Genomic DNA, 12,724 nt, shown 5'->3' with positions numbered 1-12,724 from the left:
TCTTTACAAATAGGGTTTTCATAGCCTCCTCCACAGGTGGTGCGATGACATGTGCGTCAGCGCGTGAGCGAGTCTGGTTGTGGGCTGCTGCGCATAGTAGGGTCACCTGGGGCCCAGATGTTAGGCTGACGGGGCCTAATATCTAACGTAGGGTAAGGATCGAGTGACCTTCCCCCCAGTCTACACTCTGAAATGCACTCCCCTTGAGACTTCAGGTGCGGAACTGTGGGCCGTGTGAGGTATGCACGTGTGCGCGCCTCGCATTCATGTGTGAGTCCCCAGGAGGAGCACGCAGCCAGCTGTGGGGCAGGGCTCTCCCGCACCAACACCAACATGTGCCTCCTCTTGCTTTTTGGGGGGAGGGGTAGTGTTATGGATGATGATCACTTTTGAAATACATTAAAAACATTTTTTCAGAATAGTCTCAGATTTACAAAAAACTGCAAAGATGGGACAGAGTTCACAACGCCCCACGCCCAGCCCCCCATTTACACAGTACACGCATGGGCACCTTCGTCTGTGTACGGTCAATGAACCAACAGTGATAATTACTAACAAAAGTCCTTATTTTGTTTAGATTCTTCCAGTTTTTCTCTGGTGTCCCTTTCCTGTTCCAGGGTCCCACTCAGGACACCTCATGACGTCCAGGTGTCCTGTCTCCTGATGCTCCTGTGGGGGTGACAGTTCGTCAGACTTTGTCTTTGACCACCTGACACTTCGGAGGACTGGCCAGGTGTTTTATAGAACGTCCCTCAAATGGGGTTTCTCTGGTGTTCTTCTCCCGATGAGACCGGGGCAATGGGTTTTTGGGGGGAAGACCCCAGAGGTGGTGACCTCAGCACATCCTGTCAAGGGTACGCACTGTCCCCATGGCTGATTGCTGTGACGTTGACCTTGGTCACCTGGCTGAGGCTGTGTCTGTCAGCATCTCCTCCCAACAGGTGTCCTTCCCCCCTTTTCCAGGCTGTGCTCTTTGGGAGGAATCCCTCTGCACAGGCTGCATTTGGGGCTGGGGAGTTATGTTCCTGCATGTGGGAGGCGGAGCTTCCACATGCTGAATACACCGTACACATATCAGTACGTGCCCCTGGATGGTCATTTTGTACTTTGGGTTATAATATAATTCTACCTTGTTTTTTTTTTTTTTTTTTTTTTCTGTCAAATTGTTCCAGCTTTGGCCATTGGAAGCACTTTCAGCTGGCTCCCAGGTCCCTTTGTCATATGCCCATTATGGTGATCTCCCGCCCCCCCTTTTTGAGCACATCCTCACTTTCTGGCACGATAAGAGGGTCCCCAGACCTAGAATCAGCCATGTCTTCAAGGAGGAGAGAGGAGAAGGGAGGGAGAAAGAGAGGGAGAGAAGCATGCAAGAGAAACACTGATCAGTTGCCTCTTACACACCCCCAACTGGGGACCTGGCCCACAACCCAGGCCATGTGTCCTGACTGGGAATCGAACCTGCTACCTTCCAGTCCACAGGTCAGCGTTCAATCCACTGAGCCACACCAGCCAGGGCTCTGCCTTCCTTCTTACCTGCAAACACCCACCCAACAGTCAGAAGCCTGGCCCCACGCTCCACAGCGCCTGCTTGATTGTTCATTTCCACTGTAGGCAGGAAGAATTTGTGGGGAACGACTTGGAATGACGTGTCTGTGTACAGTTCCTTTTCCATTTAGTGCTAGGACCTCGCTCACATCCAAGGTTACCTCGGTCAGCATCTGCCTTCAGTGAGGCTGTTTCACACGTTTGTAACACAATCAGATCATTTCATCAGATCCTGCATTCCATTCTGGGATCCCCAATCTCTTAAGTGATTTTTTAAAAAACGTGTATCAAGTTTCTCTCTGCGCTGAAGTGTCTCTGGTTCTGATGCTGCTACGCCAGGTGTCCCTCACTGATCACACCGAACAGGGCCAGGGACCTGCGCTTCACCCATTCAACCTGTCACGGGGGAAAACTCGGTTCCTCTTGCCAGTGCAGCCAAGAACAACGGATCAGCAAGTCGATTAGCATGCGAGCAGGGTTTATTAGTGTAGTGACACGTTCTCGGGGAAGAGAACGGGCCTTCCAAGGTGCGGAGCAAAAGGCGTAGGTTCAGGGCTGGGCAAAGTGAGGGCAGCAAGAGCTGGGGAGGCAAGAGCTTTGGGCCGTCTGTCCTGAGGACACACAGCTGGCGGACGGCGGTGAGGGGGTTACATATCGGCTGGTGGGTAAAGCTGGTGCCAGCTCCCCTGAGGGGACGTCACTACCCAAATGTAGGCACGTGGGGGGGAGTCTGTCAGCCCAAACCCTTATCTTGCTCCAGACTCCATTTCCTCATCTTGGTTTATCTTGTGGTAAAGCAGATACGTGATAGGAAGCAGTTAATTAAAGTTGAGACACTTACCCAGTTATTTCTGGGCTCCTTCTGTAAGCACCAGGGACTCCCTTGTAAAACAGACAGTGACCAGAGTCAGGCCATTAACCAAAGATTTATATATATATATCGTCGTCGTCGGCAGCCGTCCGTCTCGAGAGACGATGGTGTAGCTTCTTAAGAGTCTATCTGCACCGCCGAGAATGGCTGTGCAGTCCGACTCGGGAGTGACACGGTATCTGTCTCCTCCCGTGTCGAATCGACATCTTGCGATGACGCTGGAGTGTCCTCTCCAGTGAAGCTGAAGCTACAGAGCCTGGGCAGGGTGATATGGAGGGTCTGCTGTTGCCCATGCAGCAGACCCCCCCTCTCTTCGCAGCTGAAGGGTCCAAGGGAAAGACGGAGTCAATACAGCTTGGCTTCAGGTGCGCCGCAGGAGTTGCCGGTGTTGACTACAACGTCAAACCGCCTTAGGGACTCCGGCTCCGGATTTTCTGTCAGGGTTTACTCCCTTAGCCTTTCCCCTGAAGAGGTATGCCACAAGGCAGCGGAGGTTTTTTGGAGTCAGAGTTTTCCTTCTCTGATGTGCCCTGACTGGAAGATCGAACAAGCGACACTTAGCTTGCAGGCCGACGCTCAATCCACTGAGCCAAACCAGCCAGGGGAAATATATATATATATATACACACACACACACATATATATATATATATATATATATTTTTTTTTTTTTTTTCCTTCCTTTGAGCACTGTAGACCCCCCTCTCTTCCCCTTCCAGGCCTTGGGAGCAATAGTCTCGGACAGCAGGACCCAAGCACACAGAACTCCAAGGGCTCCCCTGCTCCTGCACTATTACGGTGTTTCTTGTGACCTGGCGTTCGGACACCTGGGCTTGGGGCTGCCGAGTGGGTGCGTGAGACGTCTCCCTCTTCTTCCCTGCCTCGGTTTACTATCTGTCCTACCTAACAGAGCATTCCTCACACCCGCCGCTGGCGGCCACTGTTTCTACAGCCTGCCTTTTCCATGTCACACTGGCTTCTCTTAGTGACGGGCGTCGAGGATCAACGCCCGTGGTCTGGCTGCTTGCAGCGCGTCCCTTGTTAATGACAGCACCCTACCGCACGATGGCCCGCGGCTCTCAGGGCGCGCGCCCCGCAGCGACCGCACCGCAGGGCCCCCGGGCGCGCGCGCGAACCTGTCCCCTCTGACCCACCAGCGCCAGCGGGCTCGGGACACAGACCATGTGACAACCCCGGGTCGCGTGACGCTACCGCCCACACGCTTCCGCCCGGTTCCAACATGGCCGCGAGGAGGCCTCAGTGGCGCAGGCCCGGGTCCTCCGGCGTCTAGGAGCCACTTCGGAACCTAAGCCCACTCTTCAGCGAGGCCGCCCCGGGAAGCCCACGGGCGGCGGGGCGGGGCGGGGCGGGGCGGGCACTGACCCGCTGCAGGGCCGGGCGAGGGCGGGCCGAAGTTCCGCGGGCTCGTCGGCGGCGGGGCCGTTACGCGGCGCACCGGAAGTGCTCGCGGGCCGTCACCGCGGCGCACCGGAAGTGCTCGTGGGCCGGCGTCCGGGCCGCCCCTGCGGAGAGCAAGCGCCAGGCCCGCCGGCGACGCCATGGAGCCCGGGGCCGCCGAGCTGTACGACCAGGCCCTGCTGGGCATCCTGCAGCACGTGGGCAACGTCCAGGACTTCCTGCGCGTGCTCTTCGGCTTCCTCTACCGCAAGACCGACTTCTACCGCCTGCTGCGCCGCCCGTCCGACCGCATGGGCTTCCCGCCGGGGGCCGCGCAGGCGCTGGTGCTGCAGGTGACGCGCGCGGGCCGCCGGACCCCCTGCCCCGGAGCCCCGGGCGCGCGCGAGGTCGGCCGCCGCCCCTTCCTGCGCTCCTGGCCCTAGTGCCCCCCCTTGGCGCTTCCCGGGGCCGCCTCCTGGGCCCGCGGCTCCGAGTCCGCGGAGACGCCGGTCGCAGACCCCCGTGGGCGCAGCGCTGGCCCTCGGCCGTCTGGGTGCCGCCGGGGCTGCGGGTTGGGGGCGGGAACCGGCCGTGCGGCGCCCAGAGCCGCGCACTGGAGGTGGCGGGGAGGCCGGGGACTGACGGGCGTGTCCCCCTCGCTCGCGATGTGACGGCCAGGTCAGGGGCAGCCCCTCTGCGCGTCTGTCTGTCCCGCGTCAAACGCTGTGTGCTGGGGCCCCGTCAGGACCCGTCCGGGAATGTGGCAGGCGTCGCAGACGCGGCGGGCGGGGCGTTCATGCCGGGCCTCCGTGTGTCACTGTCACAGTGGAGATGAAGCGGAGCGCTGCGCGAGCCCCGTGACGGGACAGCGCGCTGGCAGGAGGCGAGTGGGTCGGAAACGAGCGGAGGTTGTGGGGTCGAAGGCAGGCGCTCAGGGCGAGCACCGAGTGCGTCTGCAGGAACCTGCAAAGCTGGAAATGCCGCTGGCGCCTCCCACGGTCCCCGGCTCTTCACGGTGTGTGTCGCTGCGCAGGGACAGGGCCGCCGTGGTCAGCTACCCAAGGCAGTGGGGTCTAAGGGAGGGTGCGGCCGGGCCTCCGCGCTGGAACCTAAGGCTTCCCTCCTCCTGTTGTGTCTACTGCTGCTTGGGGTGGCGGGGTCCCAGCAGCCCCGTGCAGTTTAATATTGAGGTGGCCAAAAGTCCGCGTGGTTTTTCCGTAAAGTGGAAGACCCACTTCATTTTCACCAATAACTTTATTGAGTGTCTTGAGTATGTCATTATTTACCGCATGGTATAATGTTGATTGTTCTCAAGTAATGTCCAATGTCATCCCGATCAACGTCAGCTGGTCTGCCCGACGGCGGAGCATCGTCCAGGGAGAAACCTCCAGCCCGAAACGTCACAAACCACTTCTGACACGTTTGAGGCGTCACAGCACCTTCTCCATACGACACAAATCCTTATCTGCGTTTCAGTTGTGCTTTTTTACCTTTCTTGAAATAATAAAGCATAATATGCTGAAAATGTCGCTTATTTTCTTCCATCTTCAGTATTAAAATGGCTGCACAAAATTTTTATAATTTTTTTTTTTTAATGCATGCCAATATGACAGCTGTCACAATACAACCTTACAAAATTGTTTTGAATGAAGTTAAGGACAACTAAGTGCTTCTAGAGCCATCTTACGGAAAAACCAAACAAACTTTTTGGCCAACCCAATACTTGCATGGATGTCCCTGTGAAATAGACAAGGTTGAATTTTACCTCACAGGTGAGGGTACCACTTCAGCAAGGTCAGGCGATCCCACTAAACTCGCCATTTTTGTGATTCCAGCTCTTTCTGTTCTGTGAGTTATCCATTGCATAGCAGGGTGGGAACCCTGTTATCTAGGGCGATGGTGGCTTCCCGGAAAGGAGAGACGGGCGTAGCTACTGACCACCTGGGATGTACTAGTCATCATGGCAGGACGTCCCCTTACGTAATCTTAACGCGCCCATTTCACAGATGAGCTGACAGGTGATGCATTCGTCTGGTGTCAGCTTACAGGGCACCTGCTGTGTTCCAGGCACCCTTCCAGGTTAAGACTTGGTGACCCACACAACGAAGTGGACAGGGCAGGGCAGCGGGAGGGGCGGGCAAATCAGTAACGGAGGTTTGACACCTGGGATGATGACGCCTCCTTAACTGCACTGTCCCTGGAATTGAGGGGAAGAGGTCTGACTTTAGGTGAGTTGGGTCTGAGATTGCAGACAGAAGCCCCTCCCCAGCCTCACGGATGACGGGTTCCCAGAGTGGCTGTGCAGGCCCTCTGAGGTACGCAGAGGTCTCATCACTGTTGCCCACGTGAAAGTCGTGTACTATCTGTCGGCTGCACTTGAATCGCAAATGGAAGGTGCTTAGTCAGATGGAGCCACTTGGTGCTGCACAGTGTCACCGCGCAGTGGTGCTAGGTGGCCCCCTGGCCCCACCCTGCTCACTTGCCCTTGGCTCTATGGCAGGAGACGCCTTCCTGTGAGTGCCGCCCCCGCAGCGGGGTGCTTGGGGTGTCGACGGAACACGGAATGAGGGCTCGGGGCGGGGGGGCTGGAACATGGAAGCTTCCCCGGCGGTTGGGGCTGGTGTGAAGCTGTCCTCCGAGCTCAGCGCTCATTCAGCCCATGGCCCCGCGTGAGGCCCCTCATGGGAAGACGCGTTCCTCTCCAAGGTTTTCATGTTTTTCACAGGAGCCCTTTAGTGGGACGTTCTGTTCATTTCCACGGATCCTCTGTTGGCCCTGGAGCCTGACCAGCCTGTGTAGGCGCCTACGCAGGAGAGTGAGGGGAGCCCGCTCTGTCTGTCCCGCCCTGGGCCCCCCGGCCGTCTTGGCGAGTCAGCCCCTGGGACTGAGAAGGCTGCTAGGGGGTCACAGGTGGCCCTTCCAGCCCCACCGTCCTGCAGTTCTGGAGCGAGTGAGAGGTGTGGTGCTCGGAGGTCCCCAGCGTGGGGACGCCCTACGGGGGCTGTTTCTGTGGTCTCTGCACGGAGCTCTGGGCGTTGGGAGGGCGAGCGGCTCTGGGGGCCAGGGGTCTGGTCAGTGGGCTGCAGTGGAGACGGGTCTGGTGTTGTCTCCGGGTTTGGGGACTCCCTTGTCCTCTGCCTGCGCCCTTCAGTGCTCGGTCAGGACCTTGGGCAGTTACGCCCCCCAGCCCCCGGAGCTGACCGCCCCCTCCGCTTTGACCCATTGCACTGCCCCCCTTGGCACTGCCCAGGGTTCCGTGGGAACATGGCAGCAGCCTCTGGCGCAGTTCAGGGTGTTAGTGACTTAAGTTCTGGCTCCTGCTCAGTGTCCAGAGTACCGTCATTTAGTATCTGCCTTCCTGCCCCAGGGAGACTGACTCCTGCCACTTACAAACATTTTTCATTTTATTGAGACTATTTTAGAACAGTTTTAGGTTCACAGCGACATTGAGGGGACAGTACAGAGATTCCCACATGACCCTGCCCCCACATGCCCAGCCGCCCCCAGCATCATCACCCCCACACAAGCTGAGGGCCCTGCGCGTCTTTTCATGGTGTGTTAGCTCATTTCTTTTTAGTGCTGAATGATAATGTTCCACCGTCTGGACAGACCATAGCTTTTTTATCCGTCACCTACTGAGGGGTGACCAGTGGGTCCAAGTTTTGACATGTGACCAAAGCAGCTGCAGGCATCACGTGCAGGTGTCTGGGCCTGAGCTCAGCGCCGTGGGGGACGACGGAGCACAGCTGCTGGGTCGAATGGCCAGTCTGCTCCCACCTGCTGTCCCGGGCGGAGTCCCGGCCGTCCTGCCTCCCCAGACTGTAGGACCCACCCCCTGGAAGTGGGGTTCCTGAGCACGATGTGCAATCCATTGAAGGTCTGATCCTGGTCTCCCTCTTTCCAGGAACCGCTGTCAGCTTGCTCTCACCAGAAATGCTCGCTGTACCCACCCCCCGACGGCACTGCAGGCGTGCTCCACAGCCTGTCCTGTCCGCGGTCATGGGTGGGCCTGTCCTGGCTGCAGTATCCTGGCTGTGACTGTGTCACCCCCCAGTGTTGCGCTCTGGCGGGGGCACTGTCAGTGGCTTTTGTTCCCGCACGGGGCCGGCGGGGCGAGAATTTGTCGGGTTGAAGTCCCCGCTGCCATCCTGGGGAGTGAGGTCAGCTCAGTCCCCTGTCCGTCTGCTGTCGGGAGCCATTGTTCCCTCCCCTCGCTCTGTCCTGGGATGGTGTGTGGTCTGCGTTGCCCCATACGGGGCAGAAGGACAGAGGCAGACGAGGCCATTGGCTGTGTCCCCTGAGACTGAGCGCTGGGCCCAGTGAGCCCTGGCTGGTCAGGCCGCCTCTGTGGAGCCTGGAGCTCCCCGTCACAGGCCTTTGCTGCATCTCGGCCAAGTACAAGGGTCGCCGTCGGCAGGGAGCGTTGCCGTTGGGTGCCGCTGCTCTGCCTCCTGCCGGACACCGCTTCTGCAGCTCACTGCTGGGTCGCTGTTTGGCTCTAGGTGTTCCAGGCCTTTGACCGCATGGCCCGTCAGGATGATGAGAAGAGGAGGAAGGAGCTGGAGGAGAAGATGAGGAGAAAGGAGGAGGCGACAGTGGCAGCCGTGGCGGCGGAGCAGGAGCCTGTCCCTGCCCCCGTGCAGGAAGTGGAGGTCAGCGCCGCCGCAGACGCCGCCTCGGACAAGCCTGCGGAGCCTCCAGGCCAGCCGGGCGCTGCGCAGGGGGCGGCCCCGGGCCCACGGGAGGACGCGGAGCCACCAGGCACTGACATGGGCGCTGCCCAGGCCCCGAGGGAACCCCCAGCTCCCCCCAAGTAAGACCTCTTCTCTCTCGCTGGGCACGTGGGGTGGTGGGGGTGGTATGGGAGTGGCTCTCACTTGGGGACATGACCGCCCAGCATTTTCTGAGCTCCCGCGAAGGGCTTCCTTGGGCCAGCAGTGTCCCCTTCCTGTGTCTCCTGAGTGGCGTGGGGGCGACAGCATGGGCCCCTGAGCCCTGCGCCGAACTCGCTGCCCTGGTGGCCGAGTCCTGGCCTGTGAGCTCGTCCCCCGCCTCCTGCCGTGGTGGGCAGCAGGCGCCGGCCCTGCCTGCGTCTGAGCACGGCCCGCTGCTCCGGGCCCCACGTATAGGGGATGCGTCTCTTCCTCTCTGACGGCTGTCCCACTGTCAGAGGAGGAAGGCCTAACTGTCGCTGCCTCAGCGTCCCTCTGTGCTTCCCACTGCTTGCGCTCTCCCCCGGGACTGCTCTGGGCGCCTCGGAGTGTACCTCCGGGCTGGAAGCACAGGGCGCACACAGCAGCTCTGGGACACACAACTGAGGCCGGGCAGGGCAGTGCTGCGGGACGTGTGAGGCCGGGCGACGCAGGAGGGGGCTGGCCGTGCATTTGGGGCTCAGTGATAGAAAGGGGCGCAGTAGGGGCTGGGGTCCGTAGGAGGGTGGGCTCAGGGCAGGGGTCCCAGGGGTCCCTCCGCCTGAAGAAGTTTGGCGGGTAGGTCCTGGCGCGGCTGCTGGGGAGAAGCTTCCCGGCTGCACTCGTCGCAGCGTTACTTTGCGGGGTCCTCCTTACTCAGGACATTTTCACTGTCTCCTGACCTCACTGGGCTTCTGGGGATGAGGCAGCTGTGCCCTGCCCTGTGCAGGGTTCCAGCCCCCCCACCCCCCATCATGGCTGGTCTCGGGTGTGGCCTTGGTGGGGTCCCGCAGGGCATCAGCCGCTCAGCGCGGTCCTTGCAGTCTGGCTGGTGGAAGTGTGGACGTGTCATGCCCTTGGTGGGTGGCGGGGACCATCCAAGGTTCCCCATGTCTCCCCTTTTCCAGGAGCCTTTTGCTAAAATAATTAGACGAGAGAATGAAGATTGAATTTGTACTTAACTGACTTCCATTTCATTTATTCCAGCATTAGTTTTATTAAGGGAAAAGTTAAATACACTTGTGAAGTGTTTTATTTGTTTGTTTTTACTTATTGATTTTTAGAGAGAGGAAGTGGGGAGAGAGAAACACGGATTTGTTGTTACACTTACTCATGCATCATTGGTTGGTTCTTGTATGTGCCCTGATTGGGGATCGAACCCGCAACCTTGGCGTGTGGGGACGATGCTCTAACCCACTGAGCCCCCAGCCAGGGCCCCTTACAAGATGTTTTAAAAGCGCGCTGACGTGGGTGCTTGAGGGGCAGTTCTACGGGTCAGCCAGCCTGGGCCACATCCCGTCTCAGTGAAGCGCCGCCGCCCCGGGCATTTGCGGGCACCGGGCGGGGTGGGGCGGGGAGGGCTTTGGCTGTAAGGGAGGGAGACTGTCCCAGGTGGGCAGTCAGTCACTTGAAAGGTGCCCGACGCAGAGCTGGCGCTTCCCTGAAGTACAGGAAAGCCATCCTGTGGACGGCAGCGCCGCCCATTTCTGGGGAGTTCCTCGGCAGCCTGCCCCGCAGGTTTCAGACTGGCCTGGTCTCCCCCACAGTCATGGAAGCCCATTTCTTGCAGTGAATCTCTTCATGTGTTTCTTCTGGTTCTGTTTCTTGGGTTGAACCCTGACTTACAGATATTCTGCTGATACAGCGTTATGAGAAAAGCAGGCGTCACTGTAATAACAAACTTGAAGAACATTTATAATTGTACAGAGTAAAGGCCTGGAAGGAGACAGTTCCTGCTGGAATTGAGTCTTTTTCATTGTCATCTTCGGTATTACAGTTTCTAATTCTTTTGCAATGAGCATATGTTTTGCTTTCTTATTTTTTACATTGTTTTTATAATTTCTAAAAACTTCACTGAAAGAGGGGAGTTGTTTTTGTTCCTGAGTAAGCGGAGAGAGGAGCTGCCTTCCTGCTTTGCAGAGACCCTGTGTTTCTGTTCTGGAGCCGGGCGGTGTGTGCTGGGCGGGGTCAGTGAGTGTGGGGGCTCGCCCCAGCACGCTGCGGCGCAGGCTTCCACGCGGTCCCGGGAAACCCTGCGGAGCTCCGAGATGGGCCGCTCGCCTTCAGGAGCTTCCTGGTTTTCTGTCAACAAAGCAGGAAGTGGTGGCCCAGACCTCTAGCATCCCCCAGCTGGAACGCGGCGGTGGCCGCAGATCTGAGCATGGACTGAGGCGGCCCCCCAGGTCCCTCCAGGCCGCGCCCAGGTCGCTGGCCGTAAGCTGTGCATCTGGGGCTCTGCTCACGGCTCCCTGTCCAGACCCAGTAACCGAGAATTAGGTCTGAGGTGCTGACTTCCGACGGCTCCTGTCTGCCATCGGTTTGCTGGTGGCTCTGCCCAGGGTTAGGCAGCGGTGATGGCAGACGCTCCCATCTCTCATGCGGCAGTCAAGTCACACGTGTGCGTATTTAATTTGAACAGATTCAGCAGAGGCACTGGGGAAAATGCATTAAGTATTTTATGCATGTACGAGGGGGGACCCAGAAAACCCCGGAATTATCTTCGGAGGTTGGGCCCCTTGTAGTCTAGGCTTCCTCGTTAGGTGAGTGTGCTAGGAACCCGTTTGTACCCACGCACCAGCTGGCGGAGTGAGAGGCTGCGTTCAGCTTCAGGGGTTTTTTTTGAAGACTCAACGCGTTTGCCCATCTCACGATGGGGGATTCACGAGCGCACCTGTCCACACCGCGCTGGGTGTTCAGCAGTTTCTGTCCCAAAACAGTGTGACGCCCACCCCACCCTCCCTGTTCACCCAGTCTCGCTGGAGCGATTTTTTTGTTTGTTTCCCTGGATGAAAAAAGTCCAAAGGGAAACATTTTGCTGATGTGGAAGGTGAAACAAAAAACGGCAGAAGCACTAAAAGGCATCAAAATCAGCAAGTTCAGACACTGTTCTGATCTGTGGAAAACTGACTCTACAGTTGTATTGCATCCATTGGAGAGTCCTTTGAGGGTGACTGTTTTAAAGGTGGAAGAATAAATGCACAATTTTTAGTAAATAAATCCTGTTTTGGGGATTCCTCCTCCTGTTTTTATTAGAAGCTGGTCAGTGTGTATAGCACAGTAATTGCTTGTTGTGTGGAGGTCCAGCTCACATACCAGTCCACGCATGTTGGCACGTTTACGACTGCCCAGTGTGGTCCGGTAAGTGCCATCCGGCAGCCGGCCCCCAGGAGCTGCCCAGTGTGGGTCAGTTTTCTGCCCTCAGGTTTTTGCATTGCACTTTAAAAAAATCTTCACCCGAGCATATGTATTTTTAAAGATTTTAGAGAGAGAGGAAGGTGGCGTGGGGGGGGGGGTGGCGGGGGGATGTCGATCAGCTTCCTCTGGCCTGCGCTGTGCCTGGGAGTTGGACCCCCAACCTCTTGGTCCAGTGGCTGAGCCGCCGGCCAGGGCTGCAGTGTGCATTTTCATTACAAGAACAGTGCATAGGTTTTTACATATAGACCACGTACATAGCATTTTGGGGGTGAGTTAGGAGCTGTTTGAAGGAAATTTTAATTTGAGCTACGCCCCCACCCACCCCCAGCCTAGGGTTTGAGAAGTACCCAGTTTTGTCCTTTGAGCAGACAGGCTCCTGCCTACAGGGGCTAGGGCACCTGAGGACGCGCCTCTGCCTTGCATGGGACTCTGACAGCGAGCGGTCCCTGCAAGGCCGCTGTGACCAGTGTTGCCCAGTCCTGATGGTACCTTGCCCTGACCCTGACCCCGCACCCCTGACCTGCGCTCAGGGCTCGTGGGCGCGGTGCCGACTGCAGAGGGTGAGAGGGACAGAACCACAGGATGGGGGACCCGTCACCAAGTCGGGCGCTGCCCCGAGCCCGTTGGACAGCTCTGGGGTCTGGCCCCCGGCTGCTGCGGGAGCTGCAGGGCGGCTCTGGAACGGCAGGTGTCCTGTGTGGAGCGTCTCCAGCACGCCTCAGTGATGTGCTGGGCACGTTTCTTGGGACGAGTGTGCGTATCTGCGGGACGAGTCCCCACAGGGATTCCTGGGCCATGGGTCCGG

General features: G+C 58.2%; 1 protein-coding gene across 2 annotated transcripts in view; it reads left to right on the top strand.

The window, feature by feature from the left end:
* Positions 1-3,935: 3,935 nt before the first annotated feature.
* Positions 3,936-12,724, top strand: part of NUDCD3 (NudC domain containing 3) — a 28,500-nt gene continuing 19,711 nt past the window's right edge. For both annotated transcript variants that reach the window (XM_090286962.1, XM_090286961.1), the window contains exons 1-2: positions 3,936-4,167; positions 8,317-8,627. In XM_090286962.1, coding sequence (XP_090143088.1) covers positions 3,976-4,167; positions 8,317-8,627 — 503 coding nt within the window. In that variant the 5' untranslated portion in view covers positions 3,936-3,975. The remainder of the gene's footprint in view (positions 4,168-8,316; positions 8,628-12,724) is intronic.

This window comes from Furipterus horrens, unplaced genomic scaffold (assembly GCF_987537825.1).
Source record: "Furipterus horrens unplaced genomic scaffold, mFurHor1.1.pri manual_scaffold_9, whole genome shotgun sequence".
In the NCBI taxonomy this organism is placed as follows: domain Eukaryota; kingdom Metazoa; phylum Chordata; class Mammalia; order Chiroptera; family Furipteridae; genus Furipterus; species Furipterus horrens.
Note: the sequence above shows the minus strand (reverse complement) of the source record. Positions and strands in the feature narration are given on the sequence as shown.